Source organism: Oryctolagus cuniculus, chromosome 3 (genome assembly GCF_964237555.1).
Source record: "Oryctolagus cuniculus chromosome 3, mOryCun1.1, whole genome shotgun sequence".
NCBI lineage: Eukaryota > Metazoa > Chordata > Mammalia > Lagomorpha > Leporidae > Oryctolagus > Oryctolagus cuniculus.
Genome location: NC_091434.1, coordinates 68546589 through 68573045, shown reverse-complemented (window position 1 = coordinate 68573045; position 26457 = coordinate 68546589). Strand labels below are relative to the sequence as shown.

The window sequence follows — 26457 nt, the reverse complement described above, 5'->3', positions numbered from 1 at the left end:
AGGTGGACAGGCATTGCAAATGCCCCTAGGCTGTCGACCAGAAATGGCCGCAGAGAACGCTTCAGGCTGGGCTGCCAACTCGGCCCCCGGGCCGGCAGTCCCTGGGACACCACGTGGGGCCCCACGCGCGGCGCTCACCATCCGAGCCTCAGTTTCTTCACCTGTGCAATGTTGGGAGACGGAGCGCTTCCGGAACGCGCTCGCAGAAGGCCCCCGCTGTAGGCCCCCTCCAGACTTTGGGTTGAGGTTGTGAGAGGAGAGGAAGAAGGAAGGTGTGGCTTGTTACAAAAGGGCGTGGGAATGGGGCCCATGGCCCCGCGGACCTCGCGGCAGGGCGTCGGGCGCCAACGGCCATCCGCAGGGCTCCCCGCGCCTAGCGGCGGGTCTGGCCTTTTGTCCACCTCGCTCGTGGGCGGCCCCGGCGCGCGTCCCGCCTCTAGGGGAGGGGGCGGGGCTTCGGCCGAGACGCGCGCGCACGCGCCGGCTCCGCCTCTGACCCCGCCTCCTTTCCCCTCTGGGCCCCGCCCAGCGGCGCGGGGGGCCGGCCTCCGGCGAGGGGGGCGGCGGCCGCGGCGGTGACAGCCGCTCCCCGCCCCCGCGGCCCGCCACGTCCCTCACGTACCGCCCGGCTGAGGCGCCAAGCGGCGACCTGGCGCCGGGGCTCCGGCTCCTCCAGCGGGGCTCGGCATGAGGCTGGCGCGGCTGCTGCGCGGAGCCGCCGCGGCCGGCTCGGGCCCGGGGCTGCGCGCCGCCGGCCCCCGCGACCGCCGCAGCCTCGCCTCGGACTCCGGCTCCGGCCCGGCGTCGGAGAGCGGCGTTCCGGGCCAAGTGGACTTCTACGCGCGCTTCTCGCCGTCCCCGCTCTCCATGAAGCAGTTCCTGGACTTCGGTGAGTGCGGCGCGGGCCTCAGGCCTTTGTGCGCGGCCCGGGCTGGGGGCTGTGGTCGCCGGGGCCCGCGCTGGCGCCCCGTCGCCCCCGGAGCGCCCTCTCGTCCCTAACGTCTCCCCGCTCGGCGCCTTGGGTGCTTCCTTCCTCCCTCGCGGGGGCCCCTCTCACGGCTCAGGTAAATGGGGCGTGGGGCTTTTCACTCCGTGGTTGAAAACAAACCCGCCGGGCCGCGGGCGGAATGACGCCCCGCCTTCCGGCGCACGTGTGCTGCGCGCTCGGGGCCGGCTCCCTTCGGAGCTGCAGGCTCAGGTGAGAGCCGCGGCGTAGACGCCTCCGGGAATCGCCTTCGGATTCCGCGGAGGGCTGAGAAACGCGCCTCTTGCCCACGATGATTGCACAGGACTTGGCAAGGGAAAGCAAGTTAGAAGCGGTCTCGTGTTTTCTTGGAATGTTTTCCTGGCCGGTGGCTGAAGGGTGCTGCCACCGACCAGGGTTTCATCCGCCGCTGGCAGACGGGTCTTGAGCGCGTGTAAATTGCATCGGTACCAGGTGTTGTGGAGTTGGCCGCGTGCACGCTGGTTTTCTCGAGGTGCGCGACAGATTGCAGAAGGAAGTGCGGATGGGGCGTTTCGCTTCGACTTCCAGCACGGAGTGAGCAAGGACAGGGGAGGACAGGTATCAGCTGTTAACAGTAAAAGTTTGAGTAGAGAAAGTTATCTTCGCGCTAGGAGTGCTACCAGGTCACCAGCATTGTTAGTGGACTCCAAAGATACCGACATCGCTGGTGACTTTATCTAAAAATTGGTTTCCAGTGGCAAACTTTTTTTTTTTTTGGCTCGCAGCCTTCCGTTTTTGTTTTTCCTAGGATGATGAAAGGGTGAACTTGACCTTGTTCGAAAGTATGCTATTTAAACTTTCACAAGACTATGTTGTCCTTTAGTGCTAGAATGTCCTTTAATGTCCTTTAATGCTGATTCCTAGTATTGACAGTCTTAGTTTTGCTAAGGTTGTCTCTGCTAAAGTAGCAACGTTAATTTAGCTTAAAATCCGTTACTGAAATAATCCGAGTTTTTAGCTTACTTTAAAAAAAAAAAGATTTATTTGACGAGAGAGAGATCTTCCATCCTCTGGTTCACTCCCCAGATGGCCCCAACAACCAGGACTGGACCAGGCGGGAGCCAGGATCTTCTTCCGGGTTCCCCAAGTGGGTGTAGGGTTGCCCCTAGACTTGGACCATCCTCTGTTGCTTTCCCAGGCACATTAGCAGGAGACTGGATTGGAAGTGGAGCAGCTGGGACTCTTAACTGGTGCCCATAGGGGATGCTGGTGTGCAGAGGGTGGCTTAACCTACTGTGCCACAGCACCAGCCCCTAACTTTATTTATTTATTTATTTATTTATTTATTTATTTATTTATTTTTACAAAGCTTATTTGGCAGGCAGGCATGCTGCAGAAAAGCTCCCGTCCACTGGTTCATTCCTCCAATGCTCGTAACAGCAGAGACTAGGGCATGCTAGAGCAGGGAGTGAGGATCTCAATCCAGGTCTCCCTAGCAGGAACCCAATTACTTGAGCTGTCGCCCCTGCCTCACAGATCTGTATTAACAAGAAGCCAGAGTCAGGAGCTGGGGCCAGTGTGAAGCCCAGCCATTCTGACACGGGATGCTGTTGTCTTAACGGCCTGGTTAGACACCCTCTTGTTTAGTTTACCTTTAGACCAAATGGAGCTGCTTGCCAAAGGTCATTATCTGACTGTTCTGCTTAGGGTCCTGATACGGAAGGGTAGGAAGCGGCAGGTGGCTTTCAGGAATCTGTCAGTTGTATGGGACCTACTTGAAGAGGATTGCTGAGCAGGTGTTTGTGTTTATTTTTTAATGCCTGAAAGCCCTCCTTGTTGCTGCTGGTAATTAGTATAAGTGGTTCTACCTGGCCTCAATCTTCCCATTACAGGTAAAAGTTTCCCAGTTTCTTGGATAAGTCTTCACACTTTCTAGAGTTAGGGGACAGATTTTCTAAATGGTAGCAGCAGTAGAGTGGATAGGGTAGGATAGGCTTGTCAGGTTCTACTGTTGGGTGCTGAGCCTGACTCAGACACGGCTGTGGTTACCTTAGTTGTAAGAGGATCTTGGATGTTGCATTACAGTAATGATGCAGCAAAGGGAGATAGCAAAGTACTTTAATTGTAGAGAGCCATTTAATTGAAATGGCAGGGACTGGAAGGTCATTCTGGGGTGTGATGTCCCTAAAGGCTAGGTTATCCCATCCTTCTCCCGCAGGCACGGGATATCTTCACCTCCTGGGCCCTTCCCAGCACTGGGGTGATTGAGAACTCTTGTGTTTCTCTCTGCTGCCTGACTTCTGCCGATGGCTTTTATTTACTGCTTTCCCTGTGGCCTTTGGTTGCAGGATCGGTGAATGCTTGCGAAAAGACCTCATTTATGTTTCTGCGGCAGGAGCTGCCTGTTAGATTGGCAAATATAATGAAAGAAATAAGTCTCCTTCCAGATAATCTTCTCAGGACGCCATCTGTTCAGTTGGTGCAAAGCTGGTAAGATTCCCATGTTGTGTTTGCGATGTCCGTGGAGTTGAGAGTTTTACTCAGTGTTAAAGTAAATGCTTTCTTACTCTTCAGGGGAGTCTTAAGGCAATAGCGATATTTCTCTTCCTTTCTTCTTTTTGGTGAATCTGGGTTTGCTTTCTGAATGCAGCCGGAGCCATGCAGAAGCACAGACAAGAGCTCTAAGATTTGTGTTATAATATCTGCAGGGATATTGTAAGTGGAATGCCTACCATCAGTGAGTGGCTGGGTATTTATACACATTACCTTTCATCTCTTTATCCACCCTGCATCCTAGATATTTTTAAATTCCATTTTGCATATAAGTAAACTGATGCACAGAAAGTAATAGTAGATGTGGAATTCAAACCCAGATTTGTATCTACTAAACCATGCGTGGTCAGAATGATGAAATACATTAACACGTGTATCTTTTATAAACTGAATTTACTTTATTAAAGTAGATCTTTTTGGACATCACAAAAGTTAAAGTTTATTCTTCCATTTAAAGACAGAAGTTACTGGAATCATTAACTAATTTCTCTCCCTAAAATAACACTAGGAGGTGTTAAGGGTATATACTCATGTGACAATTGATGTGCAGCCTTTGCTGTTAATAGTACTAATTTTAAAAGTATTCTTGTAAGCACTACATGTTTCAAACAAGAGAGATGACCAGAGGTACATTGTATATTGACAAATGTAGCTGCAAGATACTTCCCAGTTATAATTTGTGGAGTTCCTCATTTTGCTGTCCGCAAAATGTTTGTGGGAGAAGCATAAGCAAAAGCAATGTGGCCATTCTGTATATGATAATCAGATGCTCTCTAGGCCAAGTATGGAGAAGTTGAAAAGGCGGTTTAAGAGGCATTGGTTAGGCATTGTGATGGAATATAAATAAAAATTTTCAAGGAAATTGCTTTTCTGTTTTTTTAAATTTTTCATTAAAAATGGAAATTGTTGCTTTTTGAATGGTCTGGTCTGTGCCTTGCACATTAAAGATACTCAAATATCTGTTGAGTAAAGAGCATAGTTTTTCCTGCCAAGGAAGAGAAAATTAAGGGTGAGAGTGGCACAGCAGCTATCTGAATCACTTGACCTGGAATGCAGGGAGGCACAGGCTGGTCAGGAACAGCTTGCCAAACCAGCCTATGGATTTAAGATTTAGAAATGCTCACTTCCCCTGGACGCCTGCTAACTGGGCGCGGTCATAGATAAAGAGCTTTCCAGCAAGCCAAGCAGATCTTACACTGTTGAAAAGGTACTTGAATCCTCCTGAAATATTTTTAGCTCTGACCCTGCAGTGCCATTGTACTTGGCTACATGACCTTGAAAGTCAAGTGGCCTTCCTCATTTTGCTTATTCCTAAAAGCGTGCTTTGTTAGCTTGACTTGTTAGGTACATTAAAAACTTAACTTTTCATCACTGTGTGTTTTTGTTCATTTCTGTTTAAAAGAAGTATTTGGTAGATTATAGGCTTTCAACAAATATTTGTTGCCTGACCATAACTGTCTGAAATTCAGATTTTAAAGCACAGGCATTTAAGTTATACTCTTAGATTAAGGTAGGCTGGCCTGCTTGTTTTATGGTATCTCGACTGCTCTAGATCCTATAATAATTGGTGACAGATTCAAGTCTTATGATAATCAGTATTTATACTATAATGTACAGTGGGGCTTAAAAAATTTAAAACTATTTTGGGGTATAGAACTTAAAAAGGAGTAGGAAATCTTAAAATTCTTATCAAATTTAACCTAAGCTTTAAGGGGAAAGTGTGTACTTTCTACCACTTTGTGTGTAGTACTTTGCTCAAACATGAAGAGTATAAAAATCCTACTTCAAACATTTATAGCAGTACTGTAAATGAAAAATTTATGAAATGGATAAAGTAACTCTTGAGCTAATTTTTACCACACTGATTTTTCAGAATGTAGAAGAAAACATGGGCTCTTGATTTGTGTTTTAGGTACATCCAGAGCCTTCAGGAGCTTCTTGATTTTAAGGACAAAAGCGCTGAAGATGCAAAAGCTGTTTATGAGTAAGTATACTATATTGACCCTGTTCTGAACACAACTTTATGCTTTTACCTGTTAACACATTTTTTAGACTGTCTTTAAAGGGGATGACAACAAAAATTTATTTTCATCTTGTTTGAAAGAGGGACATAGAGTGAGATAGCAAGAGAAACAGATCTGCCATCTGCTGTTTCACTTTCCAAATGCCCTGAACATCCAGGGCTGGCCCAGACAGAAGCTGGGAGCCAAAACCTGTCTGTGTCTCCCATCTGAGTGGCAGGGACCCAAGTTCTGAGCCATCACCTGCTGCCTCCTAGGATGTGTGGAGTTCCAGGCTCCTGCCATTGTGATCATATGGGGAGTGAATCAGTGGATGGAAGATCTCATCTTCCTGTCACTTTCCTTTCAAATGTCTTTTTTTTTTTTTAAGTCAACATTAGAAGGACTGGTGTTGTGATATAGCGTGTTAAGCTGCCACTTAGACCAGCATCTTGTATTGGAGTGCTGCTTACGTCCCAGCTGTTTTGCTTCCATCCAGCTTTTCGCTCATGTGCTTGAAGCAGCAGAGGATGGCCAGGTACCTGAGGCCCTGCCATCCACTTGGGAGACCCAGATGGAGTTCTAGCTCCTGGCTTCAGCCTGGTTCAGAGTGTTGGAGCCATTTGAGGAGAAAATCAGTGGATGAAAGGTCTTTCTCTCTCTCTTGGTCTCTCCCTCTTTCTGTCACTCTGCCTTTTTTTTCAATTTAATAAATAAATCTTTTTGAATAAGTAAACATTAGAACCTCCTGAAAACATTCATGAAGTGAATCTAGAAAATAAATGGGCAGTCAAGCAGAATAATAGCTTTTTTTTTTTTTTAAGAGCTATTTATTTATTTGAAAGGCAGAGTAACAGAGAGAGAGAGAGAGAGAGAGAGAGAGAGAGGTCTTGCATCTGCTGATTCTCTCCCCAGATGGCAGCTGCACTGATGAAGCCAGGAACCAGGAACCAGGAGCTTCTTCTGGGTCTCCCACGTGGGTGCAGGAGCCCAAGGACTTGGGCCATATTCTGTTACTTTCCTAGGCCATAGCAGAGAGCTGGATCAGAAGTGGAGCAGCTGGGGCTCGAACTGGAGCCCGTATAGGATGCAGCACTGCAGGTGGTGGCCTTACCTCGCTATGCCACAACGCAGGACCTAGAATAATACTTTTTTTTTTTTTTTTTAAGATTTATTTATTTGAAAGGCAAAGTTAGGGAGAGAGGGAGGGAAACAGAGATCGTGAGAGAGAGAGAGAAACAGACACAGAGAGATTGTCCATTTGCTGGTCCACTCCCCAAAGGCCACAGCAGCTGAGACTGGGCCGGGCCAAAGCCAAGAGCCTGGAACTCCATGTGGGTCTCCCACGTGGTTGGCAGGTGCTCAGACACTCAAGTCATTTTCTCCTGCTTTCCCAGATACATTAGTAGGGAGCTGAATCAGAAGTGGAGCAGCTGAGACTTGAACTGGAATAACCCACTGCCCCCCACCCAGCCACTGCTTTTGTTTAAAAGAGATGAAATAAACAGAAGTAATGAGAATGTTGAGTTGCATATTTTTTTAATGGTGGTACAAGAAAAATGCATAACCAAAAGGACATACTTTTTATTTTTAAGATTTATTTATTTTTTTATTTGGAAAGCAGAGTTATAGAGAGAGGCAGAGAGTCTTTCATTCATTGGTTCACTCCCCAAATGGCCACAATGGCTGGAGCTGGGCCAATCTGAAGCCAAGAACCAGGAGCTTCTTCTAGGGTCTCCTGCAAGGGTGCAGGGGCCCAAGCACTTGGGCCGTCTTCTGCTGCTCTTCCAGGCACGTTAGCAGGGAGCTGGATTGGAAGTGGAGCAGCCAGGACTCCAACCGGTGCCTATATGGCATGCCAGCACTGTAGGTGGTAGCTTTACCTGCTACGCCATGACACTGGCCCTACTTACTGCTTTTGAAGAGTTTTGTTGTTTGGGTTTTGGTGTAACAATTAGTTTTTTTTTTTAATTAAAAGATTTATTTTATTTATTTGTAAGCCAGAGTTACACAGAGAGTGAAAGAAAGGCAGAGATTACAGAGAGGTCTTCCATCTGCTGGCTCACTCCTCAGATGGCCACAACGGCCAGAGCTGCGCTGATCTGAAGCCAGGAGCTTCTTCTAGGTCTCCCATGTGGGTGCAGTGGCCCAAGGACTTGGGCCATCTTCTACTGCTTTCCCAGGTCATAGCAGAGAGCTGGATCAGAAGAGGAGCAGCTGGGACTAGAACCAGTGCCCATATGGAATGCCGGCGTTTCAGGCCAGGGCTTTAACCCACTGTGCCACAGCGCCAGCCCCAACAATTAGGTTTTGAAACTAATAACAAACTGTAAATTCCAGAAGTGTTTAGAGCAGTGATGACATTGAGGTTAGTTAGTACTCAAGATGATGACTTTGGAGGGGAGTGTGAAGTCTGATGAATGTGTTGGGAAAATGGTTTTGTTTCTTCATGATGAAGACTTCCCTCCACTCCCTTGTTTAGTTGTTGAAATTAATCATGCATTGTCTCCTAAGTGATAGAAAAAGGAAGGATGGATGATTTGCAAGTTTTTCGTTTAATGCCAGTCTACTTTTCCTCTTCTATTTTGTGAACTCAGAGGATGAATGGAAATAGAATTCTTTTCTACTTTTCTGTTCTGCGTGGTGCTTTCTGTCTTTGAACCCTGGGGAATGGTTCCCCACAGACACTCTATTGGCTCATTCATTGTGATTCCTTACAGAGTAGGTGTTCCCTGGAAGCAGGTTCTCTGTCTTCTCTTATGCAGGGTGGCCCTGGAACACCACCCTCATCGAGAGCTCATGTGGCCTTCCTTGGTACTGTTGAAGAAAGCGCTTCACAGTTTTATGGCAGCCTTCCTCTTAAGAGTCCTAGAATTAAATTTTGAAAGTTATATATTCAAGGTATTTTTACCCTCATGGATTTGGTATATTTTCTGATCTGAAATTCATAAGTAAATGTAGAAAAGTGCACTGATGTTCCTTTGATTGGAATTTCTTGTTAGGGATTTCTTGTCTGGTATAGTTGTTTCAACTTACATTAAAGTATTCATTTCTAAATGTTTGGCTGTTTTGACAGAAGGGTTTGCTTAGCTTTACAGATACTGTGATCCGGATCAGGAACCGCCACAATGACGTCATTCCCACAATGGCTCAGGGAGTGATTGAATACAAGGAGAGCTTCGGGGTGGATCCTGTCACCAGCCAGAATGTTCAGTACTTCTTGGATCGATTCTACATGAGTCGCATTTCAATTAGAATGTTGCTCAATCAGCACTGTAAGTGTCCAGAAGTCAAGAGAAGAAGCCACATAAAATGTGCTGGTGTACTTTAAATTTATTTAGAAAACTTTCTCTTAGAACATTTAGTTTTACTCTTTTGCTTGTTATGAAAAGTAAGTAGACTACCATACAAAGGGGGTGTTTTAATTGAATGTAAAATACTATGTTTTTAATATAGGAAATATTTGCTTCATTACCTAGTACCCTTTAGAGAAACAATATTCAAATCTGGAAAAGGGTATTAACTTATTTTGTTCATTTTCTGTTTTTATTTTTTGTTAGCCTTATTGTTTGGTGGGAAAGGAAGTCCATCTCATCGAAAACACATTGGAAGCATAAATCCAAACTGCAATGTAGTTGAAGTTATTAAAGGTAAATACATTTCTCCTTCAAAATGTATGCAGAATTCAAAGCTGTTGAGTGTATTTCTTGCTATTAAGACAATACTGTTTGTATCATGTTACAAAATGTTAGAAGCAAGTATGTGGATTCAAAAATAACTTCATAACATTAAATTATGCAGTATGTATAGGATGAATATTTTGTCAGTACAATTCTTTGTTAGGGGATATTTTATTTTATTTTATTTATTTATTTATTTTTTGACAGGCAGAGTGGATAGTGAGAGAGACAGACAGAGAGAAAGGTCTTCCTTTTGCCATTGGTTCACCCTCCAATGGCCGCCACGGCTGGCGCGCGCGGCCGGCGCACCGCACTGATCCAAAGCCAGGAGCCAGATGCTTCTCCTGGTCTCCCACGGGGTGCAGGGCCCAAGCACTTGGGCCATCCTCCACTGGCTTCCTGGGCCACAGCAGAGAGCTGGCCTGGAAGAGGGGCAACCGGAGCAGAATCCGGCGCCCCGACCGGGACTAGAACCCGGTGTGCTGGCGCTGCTAGGTGGAGGATTAGCCTAGTGAGCCGTGGCACCGGCCTGTTAGGGAATATATTATGATACTATAGGGGCATCTGTTTAACTTCAAAACATCCCTGCACTCCACCTTTTTTTTTTTTTTTTAGTATTCCTATGATTTATGTTTTATGTTGTTTACAGTTTATTTACTTATTTGAAAGGCAGAGTAACAGAGACAAGAGATAGAGATAGAGCCATCTTCCTTCCACTTGTTTGCTCACCAAATGCCTGCAACAATGAGGGCTGGACCAGGCCAAAACCAGGAGCTAGGAACTCCCTCTGGGTCTCCCATTTGGGAAGTGGGAACCCAAGTACTTGGGTCATCCTCTGGCATAATAGCAGGATGCTGGATGAAGAGCTGAGGTGGAACTCAATGCCAGACAGTCCAGTATGGAATGCGGGTGTCCCAAGTGGTGGCTTAACCAGTTGTGCTGCAGTGCCTGCCCCCAACCCACACTGCCCCTTTTCAATTCCTTATATTGGGAGCAATGATTTATAACAGTTTGGTTTGCATCTTTTCACACATCCTTTTAGTTCATGTACTCATATGCTTGCACAGTTGTTGATCTTATTGCTTGTTGTTTTTAGAAAATGGGATACTATACATTTTTCTAAAGTTTTACAAATACCATGTCATTACGGGTGGATCCACCCAAAATACTTTGTCTATCTGAGGCACAGATAGAGGGAGCTCCCACCCACCAGCCTTCTCCCCAATTATGTGCACTCTCAGGGGAGCAGAATCTGGTTTTAGGGAGTTAATCCAGGTCTCTTGTGTGAGTGGCAGAAACTCAAACACTTGAGCCATCACCTACTGCCTTTTAGGATCTATATTAGCAGGAAACTGGAGTCAGGAACTGGAGCTAGGGAATCAAATTCAGCCTGATGTGGGATTCTGGCATCCTAACTGTGTTTAAACTGCTAGGCCCAGCACCCATCCTCACCCCAAGTTTTTAAATGGCTATATGGGGTATATCAATATGCATTGATCTGTCCTCTTGTTGATTCACAGTTTGTTTTCATTTTTTCCTATTATCAGCAGTACCAACAGCCTGAATTTGAGTCCCTACTCCTCTTCCCATTCCTGCTAATACACAACCTGGGAGGCAGCAAGTGATGGCTCAAGTGGTTGGGTTCCTGCCACTCACGTGGGAGACCCAAATTGTGTTCTATGTTCCCGACTGTTGCTGGCATTCTACTAAGCTATATTCTGGACCTTAGTGTGGAAGAGCAGTGGAAGAAGTTACCCAGTTGAAAATAGAGTTGGTTAGTGGTTTCCTACAGCCATGCTAACTCTTGCTCCATGGTGATACTAAATAAAAATCAGTGTTTGAATGAACTAGTGGGTGGGAGCTCTGTCTCTCAGCCACTCAAATCAGTAAATAAATAAATGCAAATTTAAATGCATGTAAAATTTTGATACTTCCAAAGAGATATCAAACAGTGGATTAGAATACCTATTTCCTAGCCGGCGCCGCGGCTCACTAGGCTAATCCTCCGCCTTGCGGTGCCGGCACACCGGGTTCTAGTCCCGGTTGGGGCGCCGGATTCTGCTCCGGTTGCCCCTCTTCCAGGCCAGCCCTCTGCTGTGGCCCGGGAGTGCAGTGGAGGATGGCCCAGGTGCTTGGGCCCTGCACCCCACGGGAGACCAGGAAAAGCACCTGGCTCCTGGCTCCTGCCATCGGATCAGCGCGGTGCGCTGGCCGCAGCGCACCGGCCGCGGCGGCCATTGGAGGGTGAACCAACGGCAAAGGAAGACCTTTCTCTCTCTCTCTCTCTCTCACTGTCCACTCTGCCTGTAAAAAAAAAAAAAAAGGATACCTATTTCCTAAACTTTGTCCAACTCTAATTTTATGCTATAGCTATTGTAATACATATATTTTTTGTTCTGCTTTGTAATGTATTTTTCCATACCAAATTTTTTATGATTATATCTCATTCTTTATGATAATTAGGCTGCATCATATTACAGTTAGACTGTCCTCAAACTAGGATTGCTATGTGTATTTTCTTAGAGTTTAAATTTTTCATTTATTAATACTATTGGCATCTTAATGCATGAAAGAGAAATAAATTTACTTAATGCCTTCTTTTGTTTTGATTCAAACTAGATGGCTATGAGAATGCTAGGCGTCTGTGTGATTTGTATTATATTAACTCTCCTGAACTAGAACTTGAAGAATTAAATGGTAAGCCTGATGTTATCTTTTCCTCAATGATTAGTTTTCTAATTGCCTAACATGGAGTAAGTTAGATTGGTTTTGACAGAGAAAGACCCTTTCATCAACTTCATTAGATATGAAGACTAATAGGATACAATCGTATTTGTGTGTGTGTATATATATAATAATCGTGTATATAATTTAGTTGGATTCTTTGTGAAAGCATTTTTGCTTTTTCCTTTTTTTTTCCCAATTTTTTATTTATTTGAGAGGTAGAGAGCCAGAGAGGTGGAGATAGAGAGCTCCCATCTGCTTATATACTCCCTGAATGTCCAAGAGCTGAGCCAGGGCCAGAGCCAGAACTCAATCCGGGTGTCCCATGAGATGCTGGGAGCTCAATTACTTGAGTCATCACTGTTGCCTTCCAGAGTCTGCATTGAAACTGAAGTCAGGAATTGAACCTAGGATCTCTGATGTGAGATGTGGGCTTCTTAACGACAAGGCTAAACATCTGCTCCTGTTTTCCTTATTTTTAGTTGAAACTTAAATTATTTGCTCACATCAAAAAAAAAAAAATGTTTAACTTATTTGAAAGGCAGATAGAGAAAAACAGATTATCCATTTGCTGATTCACTCCCCAAATGTCTACAATAGCCTCAGCTGAGCCAGGCCAAAGGCAGGAACACAGTCCCATTCTCCCAAATGGGTGGTAAGGGACCTAGCCACTTGAGCTATCACTTGCTACCTCCCAGGGTAAACATTAGCTGGAACCCGGAACCAGGAGTGGAGTAGAGACTCCAGCCCAGGTACTCTGATACTGTATGTGGGTATCTCAAGTTGTGTCTTAATTGCTATACCAGATGCCTGCCCCTCTTTGCTTATTTTTTTTCTGGTTAGTCATAGAAAAATATGCTGAGAAAATTGCATTTGACTTTTAACATACTGCTTCAGAATTGTAAGGTTTGTCCTTTTCCTGGTTCCTGAATTGTAAATGACCTTTTATTGGTAGGAAATGGAAAGACTGAAGATGTAAAAGAGGAAAGAAAGGTGCTCATCTGCTTGGGAATGTCTTTCTCTCCACTGGTCTTGTTTTTATCCTAAGTGGCACCTGTGGGACCTAAAGGATTGATATGTTGGAAAGAGATTGATGAGTCTCACTGTTTTTCTTAGAGGTGTGGTAATTTGACAGAGGGGAATGCATTTCTTAAGAGAATACTTTCAGAAGGGGAAAGAATAAAATTAAATAGGCTTTTACTAAGCTGTATTCTGGACCTTAGAGTGGAAAAGTTACCCAGTTAAAAATAGAATGCCTTGGTGGTTTTTTAAAGTCATGTTAAGTCTTGTTCCATGATGGTACTAGATAAGAACCACAATATACAAATGACAGTTTGGGAACCTGAGCAGCTGTGGAGTTTCCACACATGCTATTTATGGTCCTGAGAGGGAGTTTATTCAAAGGAGGGTCTGATTTATTGGTTGATTATTCTATAGTGAGTCTTATTTCTTTGCTGTACCAAAGGTTTTGTTTTATACTCTCCTCCCTGCCCCCAAGTAGGCTTCTAATGTTTGAGTGGAGAGTTAGTACCCCTTGAGAATCTGATGCTGGCTCAAATATTTCCTGTAGCTCTCTATCCATAGCAAATGCTGAAATAAAACAGACAGCGTTCTCCCCAAAGAAATGTTTAGAAAATGACTTTTTTAAAAAAAGAGTGTACTTTTGTGAATTGGACTGTGGAACACTTCCCTACTTTGAGTGTCCTTTAGAAAGATAAACTGTCATGTAGAAAAATGGTTAGATTGTTATGCAGGTTTTTAAGAAATAACCACAGTACTCTTGTCATATATAAATGGTTTTAAGTATGGGGTTCAAACACTGATACATGAAGAAATGGTGTGGCAGTTCTTCCCCAAATAATACTGTTCTCCATAGTTAATGTTTTCTTTTCATCACCACACAATTTATTCTTAAAAATGCTGTAAGCACATCTCTCTGTACTTTCATATTTTTCTCTTCTGCTCTGTAGCAAAATCACCAGGACAGCCAATACAAGTGGTTTATGTACCGTCCCATCTCTATCACATGGTGTTTGAACTTTTCAAGGTTTGTAAAATAGTATCACATAACCTTTGCCAGTGCTTTCCTGAGGTTCGGAGTCTACTCAGAAAGTCAGATATTCTACTAGGGTCTCCTGTTTCATTAAAAGATGCCATTCATGTTGCCAGAGATCTGCCTTTGCCAGCATGGACGGATGCCTCTGTGTAGTGAGAGCTCAGACTTTGGAGTGCACGAGACCTGGGTTTGAACCCCAGTTCTGTCACCTAATGTGTGTGATCTTCGGCAATTCACTCTTCTTCTCTGAGCCTCCATTTTCTGTCCTGTAAAACAAAGATGATTTTTGAAGATTATTTTTAGTTGATAACTAAAATAACATTGTAGATGTCTAGTACAATGGCACACATTGGTGCTCAGTAAAGTTATAATTTCATAAAATATTTAGAAGATTAGTTTATAATTTCTAGCTTCAGAGTACCACCAGTCTCAGTGATAAATCATCTTTTTTTTTTTTTTTTTTAAATCATCTTTTTTTTTTTTTTTTAAAAGGAAGGGGGCAGGAGAAGGTCACTTATTGACATACAGGTCTTTGTTATATTTACTGTTTTCTGGTTTTTTTTGTTGTTGTTGTTGTTTTTTTTTTTTTTTTTTTGATTTATTTATTTACTTGAGAGAGCTACAGAGAGGGAGAGACAGAGGAGAGAGGTTTTTCATCTGCTGGTTCACATCCCCAAATGGCCGCAATGGCTGGAGCTGGTCCAATCCAAAGCCATGAGCTTCTTCTAGGTCTCCCATGTGGGTACAGGGGCCCAAGCACTTGGGCCATCTTCTATTGCTTTCCCAGGCCATCAGCAGGGATCTGAAATGGAGCAGCTAGGACTAGAACTGGTACCCATATGGGCTGCTGGCACTGCAGGTGGATGTTTAACCTACTGTGCCACAGTGCTGGCCCTATATTTACCATTTACAATACATTTTGGAAACAAAATTAAATTGTGCTGATAATTTTGTAGTGTCTCCTCTCTACTCCCACCTCCTGGTGACGCTTGACAGGAAGATGGCTGAGGAGTGGCACAGGTGCCTGTAACTGCAAGTGGCTGCTTGCAGTTGGAAGCCAGTAGTCTCACACCTTGGTTAGCATGTCTCTGCCAGCTGCAGACTAACAGAGAGAAGAGATGGCTTTCATTCTGATAATGCGACACAGACATTCCCAAAACAGAAAAGCAGACTATCTTCGAGCAACAAGGGTTCTAAAATGCTCTTTTGCTCTAAGACAGCAAGATTGTATCCAGTACCTTCTAAAAATTTTTCCATTAGAGTGGTTAAATAAACAGTGATTGGCACTTAAAAGATTAAAACTAATTAGCTTTGGAAATTCCGGCCACACAAAGATCTGGTACCCTACAGTGCTTAATAAAACAGTTACCCCATATTGTATAAACTGTTTTATTTGATGTCAGTGACAGTGGCTTTTATCTGGAACCTCATCTTACACTGCCTTTGCTAGAAATGGAGGAGTCTCCTATTCCAGCCTGCTCTGTCTGGATTGCTGCTCCAGGGCCGTGACCCAATTCCCACCTCAGCCCTGTCTTTTTGGCTGCATCTAGTCTTTGTCAGCTTGTGCTCCCAGGCTACATGTAATGCTGGTGTCGTCTTGTTGGCATCATGTGTCCCATATTATTTAGATGAAAGTGATGAAAATAGTTTTATAAGGCAGTTATTCTTAGTTTCAAACTAGTGTAAATGTATTAGTTTCTCCATCATATTAGGATCATTGCTGTTACTATCATGAAAAAGATTTTCTTTTAGATGATTAAAATGGTTCTTAAAAATAGGGCTGAAACTACATTTTCAAAAATATGCTTTTGTCCATTATTTACTGAAATCATGGAGGCTTCTGGACAGACTTTTCTGCTTTAATATAAACTAGTTAAAAAGTTTTAGAAGTCTGGTTTTAGAATATATGCAGAATTTGGTTGGAATCTTTAAAATATGCTTCAAATTCCCCCAAGCTGACTCAGTTTTTAAAAAAGTAACTTTAAATATGGATGTAAGAATATGATTATTTGATCTCCATGGCCTTTAAATTTAAATAGTACATTTGTTTTTTTAAATTGCTAGCCTCTCTTTTAAAAAAACTGTTTTTTAAATGTAATTCTAATATATTTCAGAATGCAATGAGAGCAACCATGGAACACCATGCCGACAAAGGTGTTTACCCCCCCATTCAAGTTCATGTCACACTGGGTAATGAGGATTTGACCGTGAAGGTAAATGCTTCTATTTTTAAAATTGATCTACAGGCATACAAGGATAACCATACACATAATATCTGGAAGACATGATTTACTCTCAAAGGAAAAAAAGAAGTCTTGTCTAATAGATAATAAGCACATAGTTTCATTTATCTAGTAGCAGGTCATAGAATTAACCCTTCATTCCACTTCTGTTCTGGTCCCTAATCCAGGCAGTTCAAGTTAAAGTAAATCTTGGTGATAGTAGTTCAGCAGTCATCAATACTAACCACTTAGATGAGCAAGATCTAAAATATTTGGGTATTTGTAGCAATTATGAAATTAGGATAGTATGTTTCATTTTAAAGTATTTTTATTTATTTTTATTTAAAAGTTAAAGTGACAGAAAAGGAGAACTTCCATCTGCCGGTTTACTCCCCAGATGCCTGCAACAGCCTCTGTGTCTCCCTTGTGGGTGGCAGGGACCCAAGTACCTGGGTCATCAAATCATCTGCTGTCCCCCAGAGTATGTATTAGCCTGAAGCTGTATCAGAAGCAGAGGCGACTCAATTCCAGACACTCCAGTATGGGGTCTGAGTGTCCCAAGTAGTGGCTCAATCCAATGTGCCGCAACACCTGCCCCCTGATTTTTTCATTTTTAAACATTTTTATTTTGTTTCATTTGATTTTTATAACAGCTCCTTAATTAGGAGCACAGATAATTTTATCCTCAACTTCTGAGGTGGGAAACTAAGACACAGTGCTTAGTATTGTGTCATACAGGGAATAGATACCCCGGGATATGGAATTTGGTCCTTAGACTCCAGTTCTAGACCTTTCCCTAGGTGTTTGTTAGCTCAGTTTTCTCTTTTTAGAAATAATTTAAAATTCATTGTGAAAATAATAAGTGCAGAAATAGTTATGTCAGTTCCTAGCCATTTGTGGTCCTCATTGCTTAGAGATAGTTCTTTAGTTATTTCTTCTGGTATTTGCTACTATATGTATTTCTAAGTAGTATTCTGTCATTGCTATTTCTAGAATTCACATTTTAAACAGCAAATACTAGCTTTCTTTTGCAGTGGCTGAGAAGTTTATTCTCTTAAGTAGATTGTACCCGTTCCCATCCCTACTCTCTTCCTCAGTACCCTGTTCCCTGTATCATTTTCCCAGTGTTTAAATCCATACATGGCATTCTGGATTAAAAATTATCCTCTTGCAGAATTGTGAGGTTACCAGCTATTATTCAGTGGTTTTTAGTGTATTCACAGGTTGGGCAATCATCACCACTGTCTAATTTTAGAATACTTTAATCTCAAGAAAACACTCAAACATCCACTGTCCTCCTTCCCAGCCCCAGGCAGCCAGAAACTACTTTCTGTGTTTGGATTTTTCCATTCTGGACATACTATATAGTTGGAATTGTGCAATATGTGGTCTTTTTGTGACTGCTTTCTCTTGGCATGTATCAGCATTTCATTGATTTTTCTTGCCGAGTAATTCTGTTACATGCATGTAACACATTTTGGTTGTCCATTCATCAGTTGATGCCTTTCTTCTACACCTGTGATCTGTTTTGTTTCTATTTTTTGGTAATTATGAGTAACTGCTATAAACATTTGTGTTAAATGTTTTCATATAAAAATAACACTTTTGTTCTCTTACATATATGATATATCTAGGAGCTGAATTAGTGAATCATGTGTAACTATGTTTAATTTCTTTTTATTTTTATTTGAGTAGCAGAGAGACATAGAGACAGAGAAAAAACTCCCATCTGCAGATTCATTCCCTAAATGCCTGTAACAGCTGAGGTTGGACCAGGCTGAATCCAGGAGTTAGTAACTTAATCTGGGTTTCCCATGTCAGTGGCAGGAACTTGACTACTTGAGCCAGTACCTGTTGCCTCCCTGGATATACATTAACAGGAAGCTGGAATAGGGAGTGGAACTGGTTCTTGAACTCGGGTACCCTGATGTGGGATATAGGTGTTCCATGTGGTATTATAACTGCTACACCAAGTGCCTGCCTCCGCCATACTTTCTTGTATCTTTCTATGTCTTTTAATTTTTTTTAAAATGAAAACTAAACATTTAAAATGATTCAACAGTGGGGCAGGCATTTGGCACAGTAATTAAGCTGCCATGTGAGACTCCTATATGGAAATGTATAGGTTTGAGTCCTGGTTCCCTTCTATGTATTTAGCTCCCTGCTAATGCTGATAACCCTTTGGGTAGCAGGTGATGACTTAACTAGATGTCCCTGCCACCCACATAGGAGACCCAGATGGAATTCACAGCTTCTGACTTTGGCTTGGCCCAGTCCTAGTTGTTGCAGGTAGTGGTGGAACGAATCAGTGGATGGAAGATCTCTGTCTTTATCGCTCTGCTTTTCATATAAATAACACTTTTTTTTAATTAGAAAAAAAATAACTTGAGATTTGATACTACCTTCTCCCAAAGGTTTTTTTTTTTTTAGCGCGGCATGTGTGTGGGGGTGTCTGGTGACTTTTTTGAACTGTTTATAGTCTGTATTCTTTGTGTGTTGGTCAGTGAAACCTATTCTATTAGCTTAGTGGTCAGCTACTAATTGGACTGAGGTTTGCTGAAGTGCCTGAACCAATAACCCTTCCAACTTCCAACCCTTGGCAAGGGACCTGCACATAGGAGCATACCTTTGACACTCAGCTGGGCAGCTGACAACGTTGCTTGGCACGGAGCCTCAAAGTCAGTGGGGGCTTTCTCTTTTTCTTTTTTTAAATTTTATTTAAGTTACACAAGTTTCATATATACAGATTTAGGACATAGTGGGATATCCACTCCCACCCGTGCTCCAACCCTTCTTCCCCCTCCCTCTTGGATTTCTGTTCTTAATTTTTACCATGATTATTTTCAGTGTAATTAATGATCATGTAGTTAACCCTACTCTAAGTAAAGGAGTTCAACAAATAGTTTGAAAAGAAAGAAAAGAAAACAAAAACAAAACACTGTTCCTCAATGGAAGAGACAAGGGCTATAAACAATTATCTACTCTCGGCCGGCGCCGTGGCTCAATAGGCTAATCCTCCACCTTGCGGCGCCGGCACACCGGGTTCTAGTCCCGGTTGGGGCGCTGGATTCTGTCCCGGTTGCCCCTCTTCCAGGCCAGCTCTCTGCTGTGGCCAGGGAGTGCAGTGGAGGATGGCCCAGGTGCTTGGGCCCTGCACCCCATGGGAGACCAGGAAAAGCACCTGGCTCCTGGCTCCTGCCATCGGATCAGCGCGGTGCGCCGGCTGCAGTGGCGGCCATTGGAGGGTGAACCAACGGCAAAGGAAGACCTTTCTCTCTCTGTCTCTCTCTCTCACTGTCCACTCTGCCTGTCAAAAATTAAAAAAAAAAAAAAAAAAAAAAAAAAAAAAAAAAAAAAACAATTATCTACTCTCAAAATGTCTATTTTACTCCAATATATTACATTTGAGGTATTCTATTAGTTATGTTAAATCAGAGAAAACATGATATATTTTTGGGACTGGCTTATTTCACTAAGTATAATGGTTTCCAGTTATGACTATCTTGTTGCAAAAAACAGGACTTCTTTTTTTTTTTTCTTATAGCTTAGCAGTACTCCATAATGTATATATACCATAATTTCTATATCCATTTCATCATGAAAGGGTGATGTCCAGTTAATGGACATCTGGGTTGATTCCATATCTTTGTTATTGTGAATTGTGCTGCAGTGAACGTGGAGGTATAGATAACTTGTTCATATACTGAGTTCCTTTTTTTTTTTTTTTTTTAAGAGATTCATTTATTTATTTGAAAGCCAGAGTCACAGAGAGGCAGTCAGAGAGAGAGAGAGGTCTTTCATCTACTGGTTTATTCCCCACATGGCCACAATGGATAGGGCTGGGCCAGGCTGAAGCCAGGAGCTTCTTCTGGGTCTCCCAATGTGGGTACAGGGGCCTAAGGACTTGGGCCATCTTCCACTGCTTTCCCAGGCCATAGCAGAGAGCTGAATTGGAAGTAGAGCAGCTGGGACTTGAACTGGCGTTCATATGGGATGCCAGCACCACAGGCAGTGGCTTTATTGGCTACACCATTGTGCTAGCCCCTGATTTCTTTTGATTTGGGTAAATTCTCAGGAGCGGGATGGCTGGGTCATATGGTAGGTCTGTATTCAGATTTTTGAGGTATTTCCATGCTGTCTTCCATAGTGGTTTCAACAGTTTATGTTCCCACCAACAGTGGCTTAGGGTGCCTTTTCCCCCCACATCCTTGCCAGTGTATGTTGTTTGTTGATTTCTGTATGAAAACCATTCAACCTGCGGTGAGGTGAAACCTCATTGTGGTTTTGATTTGCATTTCCCTAATGGGTAGTGATCCTGAACATGTTTTCATGTGTCTGTTGGCCATTTGGATTTCCTCTTTTGAAAAATGTCTGTTTAAGTTCTTTGCCTTTTACTTAACTGAGTTGTTTGTTTTGTTGTTGTGGAGTTTTTGAGCTCTTTATAGATTCTGGTTGTTAATGCTTTATCAGTTACATTGTTTTTTTTAAAGATTTATTTATTTATTTGAAAGAGTCACACAGAGAGGAGAGGCAGAGAAAGAGAGAGGTCTTCCATCCGATGGTTCACTCCCCAATTGGCTGTAACGGCCGGAGCTGTGCTGAACCAAAGCCAGGAGCTTTTTCCGGGTCTCCCACTTGGGTGCAGGGGCCCAAGCACTTGGGCCATCTTCTACTGCTTTCCCAGGCCACAGCAGAGAGTTGGATCGGAAGAGGAGCAGCCAGGACTAGAACTGGCGCCCATATGGGATGCCAGCGCTTTAGGCCAGGGTGTCAACCCGCCTCACCACAGCACCAGCCACAATCAGTTGCATTGTTTGCAAATAATTTCTCCCATTCTGTCAGTTATTCTTTACTTTGCTGAGTGTTTCTTTTGCAGTACAGAAGCTTCTCAATTTGATGTAATTCCCTTTGTTAATTTGGGCTTTGATTGCCTGTGACTCTGGGGTCTTTTCCAAGAACTGTGTGTGCCAATATCTTCCAAAGCTTCCCCAGTGTTCTCTAATAATTTGATAGTTTCGGGTTGTAGATTTAGGTCTTTAATCCATTTGGAGTGGATTTTTGTGTAAAGTGTGAGGTAGGTGTCCTGCTTCAAACTTCTGCATGTGGAAATCTAGTTTTCCCAGCAACATTTGTTAAAGAGACTATCCTTACTGTAGGGATTGGCTTTAGCTCTTTGGTCAAATATAAGTTGGTTGTAGATGCTTGGATTGATTTCTGGAGTTTCTGTTCTGTTCCATTGGTCTATCCATCTGTTTCTGTAGCAGTACCAGGCTGTTTCGATTATAACTGCCCTGTACTATGTCTTGAAATCTGATATTGTGATGCCGCCAGCTTTGTTTTTGTTGTATGAGACTGCTTTAGATATTCAGGGTTTCCTTTGTTTTCATATGAATTTCAGCACCATTTTTTCTAGATCTGAGAAGAATGTCTGGTATTTTGATTGGTATTGCATTGAATCTGTAAATTGATTTGGGAGAATGGACTTTTTACTTTTTTAAGATTTATTTTATTTATTTGAAAGAGTTACAGAGAGAGGTAGAGATAGAGAGGTCTTCCAACTGCTGGTTCACTCCCCAGATGGCCGCAACAGCCGGATCAGGAGTGAGGAGCTTCTTCCAGGTCTCCCATGTGGGCGCAGGGGCCCAAGGACTTGGGCCATCCTGCAGTGCTTTCCCAGGTCATAGCAGAGAGCTGGATGGGAAGAGGAGCAGCTGGGACTAGAACCAGCACCCATATGGGATGCCTGTGCTTCAGGCCAGGGCTTTAACCCACTGTGCCACATCACCAGCCCCAAGAATGGACATTTTGATGATATTATTTCAGTCCATGAACATGGAAGTTTTTTTGTATCTTCTTTTTTGTATCTTCTATTTTTTGTATCTTCTTCTGTTTCTTCCTTTAATGTTTTGTAATTCTCATCATAGAGATCTTTGGTATCCTTGGTTAAATTTATTCCAAGGTGTTTGATTGATTGTTTGTATAGCTATTGTGAATGGGATTGATCTTAGAAGTTCTTTTTCGAGCCAGCGCCGTGGCTCAATAGGCTAATCCTCCACCTTGCGGCGCCGGCACACCGGGTTCTAGTCCCGGTTGGGGCGCCGGATTCTGTACCGGTTGCCCCTCTTCCAGGCCAACTCTCTGCTATGGCCAGGGAGTGCAGTGGAGGATGGCCCAGGTGCTTGGGCCCTGCACCCCATGGGAGACCAGGAAAAGCACCTGGATCCTGGCTCCTGCCATCGGATCAGCGCGGTGCGCCGGCTGCAGCGGCGGCCATTGGAGGGTGAACCAACGGCAAAGGAAGACCTTTCTCTCTCTGTCTCTCTCTCTCACTGTCCACTCTGCCTGTCAAAAAAAAAAAAAAAAAAAAGAAGTTCTTTTTCAACCGTGGCTTTGTCTGTGTATACAAAAGCTGTTGATTTTTGTGTATTGATTTTATATCCTGCTACTTTACCAAACTCTTCTATGAATTCCTAGACTCTTGATGGAGTCTTTTGGATCCCCTATGTATAGAATCATGTCATCTGCAAATAGGGATAATTTGATTTCCTCTTTCCCAATCTGTACCCCTTTGATTTGTTTTTCTTGCCTAATGGCTCTGGCTAAAACTTCCAGGACTATATTGAACAGCACTGGTGAGAGTGGGCATCCCTGTCTGGTTCTGAATATCAGTGGGAATGCTTCCAACTTTTCCAAATTCAATAGGATACTGGCTGTGGGTTTTTCATAAATTGCCTTGACTGTATTCAGGAATGTTCCTTCTATACCCAATTTGCTTGGAGTTTTCATCACGAAACTTTTTTTTTTTAAGGGAAAGAGTTTATGGGGGAAACCCAATAGACTTGAGGGAAGGGGCAAAGAAGGAAAAAGAGGGAGAAGGAGAGTGTAAGAGAGACAGAGACAGAGGTCAGGAGATGGAGAGAAAGAGACAGACACGTGGAAAGGAACAGGTCTTTTTTTTTTTTTTTTTTTTTTTTTTTTTTTTTTTTTTGGCAGGCAGAGTGGACAGTGAGACAGAGAGAGAGAGAAAGGTCTTCCTTTTTGCCGTTGGTTCACCCTCCAATGGCCGCCGCGCGGCCGGCGCATCACACTGATCCGAAGGCAGGAGCCAGGTGCTTATCCAGGAACAGGTCCTTTTAAAACTTTGCCAGGGGTGGGGCAAGGAAGTAGGAGCATTGAATCCTATTAGGATGGGGGTGGAGCTTGGAGTGTTGTATTTTATCATATTCTTTTTCTGCATCTATTGAGATAATCATATGCTTTTTTTTCTTCAGTTTGTTAATGTGATGTATCACATTGATTGATTTGCAAAATGCTGTACCATCTGTATACCAGGGAGAAATCCCACTTGGTCTGAGTGAATGATTTTTCTATTGTGTTGGTGGATTTGATTGGTTAGAATTTTGTTGAGGATTTTTGCGTCTATGTTCATCATGGAAACTGGTCTGTAGTTCTCTTTCTCTGTTGCATCTTTTCTGGGTTTAGGGATTAAGGTGGTGCTGGATTCATAGAAAGAATTTGGGATGATTCCCTCCCTTTCAGTTGTTTGGAATAACTTGAGAAGAATTGGAGTTAGTTCTTCTTTAATTGTATAGTGGAATTCATCAGTGAAGCCATCTGTTCCTAGGCTTTTCTTTGTTGGGAGAGTCTTTATTACTGATTCAGTTTCCATCTTGGTAATGGGTCTGTTTTGGTTTTCTCTGTCTTCATGGCTCAGTTTATTCTTGATTTCCCAGTTTGTTGGCATATTGCTCTTTGTAGTAATTTCTGATGATTCTATTTATTTCTGTGGTGTCTGATGTTAAATTTCCTTTTTCATCTCTGATTTTATTGATTTGGCTCTTCTCTCTCCTTTTTATGGATAGTTGGGCCAATGGTGTGTCAATTTTGCATATTTAAAAAAACCAGCTCTTTGTTTTGCTGATCTTTTGTATTCAATTTTGTTGATTTCTTCTCTAATTTTAGTTCTTTTCTACTACTAGTTTTGGGTTTGGTTTGCTGTTATTTTTCTAGATCCTTGAGATGCATTGATGGCTCATTTACTTTGTGCCTTTCCAATTTCTTGATGTGGGCACCAATTGCTATAAAGTTTCCTCTTACTGCTTTTGATGTATCCCATAAGGTTTGATATGTTGTATTGTCTTTATTTGTTTCCAGAAATTTTTTGACGTCTCTTGATTTCTTGTTCTCTTGATTTCACTGTTCATTCAGGAGCATGTTGTTCAGTCTCCATGCGTTTACATATGTTTTAGAGATTCCTGAGTTGCTGATTTGCAGCTTCATTCCATTGTGGTCTGAGAAAATGCATGGTATGATTTCAATTTTTTTGAATTGCTGAGACTTGCTTTATGGCCTAGTATGTGGTCAATCCTAGAGAAAGTTCCATGTGCTGCTGAGAAGAATGTGTATTCTGCAACTGTAGGATGAAAAGTTCTTTAGATATCTGTTAGGTCCATTTGGTCTATAGTGTTGATTAACTGCACTGTTTCCTTGCTGATTTTCTGTCTGGTTGATCTGTCCATTGCTGAAAGGGGTATTGAAATCCCCTATTACTATTTTATTTGAGTCTGTGTGTCTGTTTAGATCCTTTAACATTTCTTTTAATTAGCCAGGTATCCTGTAATTAGGTGCATATATGTTCATAATAGTTATATCTTCTTGTTGAATTGATTCCTGAATCATTATATAGTGTTCTTCTTTGTCTCTTTTAATAGTTTTTGTGTTAAAGTCTATTTTGAATGATATGAGGATGGCTATACCAGCTCTTTTTTGGTTTCTGTTGGCATGGAATATCTTTTTCCATCCTTTCACTTTCAGTCTGTGCATCTTTGTTGGTGAGATGTGTTTTTTGTAGGCTGAAAATAGCTGGGTTTTGTTTTTCGGTCCATCCAGCCAGTCTGTGTCTTCTAACTGTAGAGTTGTGGCCCATTTACATTCAAGTTGACTATTGATAAGTAACGACTTGGCCCTGATATTTTTCCATAAATATTTCTATTTTTTTTACTTGAGATTTCCTTTGTTCTTTTACTGATAGCTTTCCTTCCTTTACTTTCTTTCACAGTGATGACCATGTTTCTGTGTTTCTGTGTGCAGCACATCCTTAAACATTTTCTGCAAATCTGGATGCGTGGTGACAAATTCTTTCAATTTCTGTTTGTCATGGAAGGTCTTTATTTCACCTTCATTTGTAAATGAGAATTTTGCAGGGTATGGTATTCTGGGTTGATAGTTCTTTTTTCTTAAGACTTGGAATATATATCATATCTCAAACCCTACAGAAACCTGTAGGGTTTCTGATGAGAAGTCCACTGTGAGTCTAATTGGAGATCCTCTGAAAGTAATCTGGTGTTTATCTTGTGCACATTTTAGAATCTTTTATGTTTTACTTTGGAAAGTTTGATTACAATGTATCGTGGTGAAGATCTTTTCTGATCATGTCAATTAGGAGTTCTATGTGCTTCCTGTACGTGGACGTCCCTTTCTTTTTCCAAATTAGGAAAACTTTGTTATTATTTCACTAAAAAGGCCTTCTAATCCTTTCTCTCTTTCCACTCCTTCAAGAACTAGAACCTGTATGTTGGATGATTTGATAGTATCCTGTAGATTACCAACAGTGTTTTTTAGTTTTCTAATTCTTAGGTTTTGTCTGATTGTATAATTTCCTGTGCTATGTCTTCCAAGATGGATAGTATTTCTTCTGCCTCACTGATTCTGTTAAGGCTTTCCACTGCATTTTTATTCATTGTATTGAATTCTTCATTTTCAAGATTTCATTTTGATTTCTTTTTAAGATCTCAATTTCATGGGAGAAATTTTCTTTCATGTCATGTATGGATTTCATTAATTTGTGCATTTGCTTCTGATTACTTCTACATAATCCTAATGATCAATTTTTTGAATTCCATTTCTGGCATTCCTACAGTCTCATCATCTTTACAATCTAGTATTGAAGTGTTGTGTTCTTTTCGGGGTGTCATGTTGTCTTCCTTATTCATGTTTCTTGAATTGGTGTGTTTGTTATTCAGCATTTAGAGAGACACTAGTTGGTTTCTTCTTTGTTGTTTTCACTGTGGTGGCTTTTATCTTTGGACTGTGTCTGAGTCCAGCTCCCTATCTGTTCTCCCTACCAGACTCAGCAGTCTCCATTTGGGTGGTTGCTGGGCATGGACATGACCTGGTGCAGCTGTTATATATGTCCAAAATGGTGCCTGCTATCTATCCGCTTGTTACAGGATGCTGTTGCAAGGTGATCAGGGAGAGAGAAAATGTGTGCCCCCCG

General features: G+C 42.5%; 1 protein-coding gene across 3 annotated transcripts in view; it reads left to right on the top strand.

The window, feature by feature from the left end:
* Window positions 1–562: 562 nt before the first annotated feature.
* PDK1 (pyruvate dehydrogenase kinase 1) overlaps window positions 563–26457 on the top strand; it is a 41471-nt gene continuing 15576 nt past the window's right edge. The window contains exons 1-8 of one of the 3 annotated variants that reach the window (XM_051848514.2): window positions 563–889; window positions 3295–3436; window positions 5412–5483; window positions 8590–8774; window positions 9060–9149; window positions 11799–11876; window positions 13874–13950; window positions 16074–16172. In XM_051848514.2, the coding sequence (XP_051704474.1) occupies window positions 688–889; window positions 3295–3436; window positions 5412–5483; window positions 8590–8774; window positions 9060–9149; window positions 11799–11876; window positions 13874–13950; window positions 16074–16172 (945 nt within the window). In that variant the 5' untranslated portion in view covers window positions 563–687. Of the gene's footprint in view, window positions 890–1166; window positions 1565–3294; window positions 3437–5411; window positions 5484–8589; window positions 8775–9059; window positions 9150–11798; window positions 11877–13873; window positions 13951–16073; window positions 16173–26457 lie in introns of those variants that run through there. The other 2 variants (XM_051848515.2, XM_070070688.1) reach the window with 2 other exon arrangements.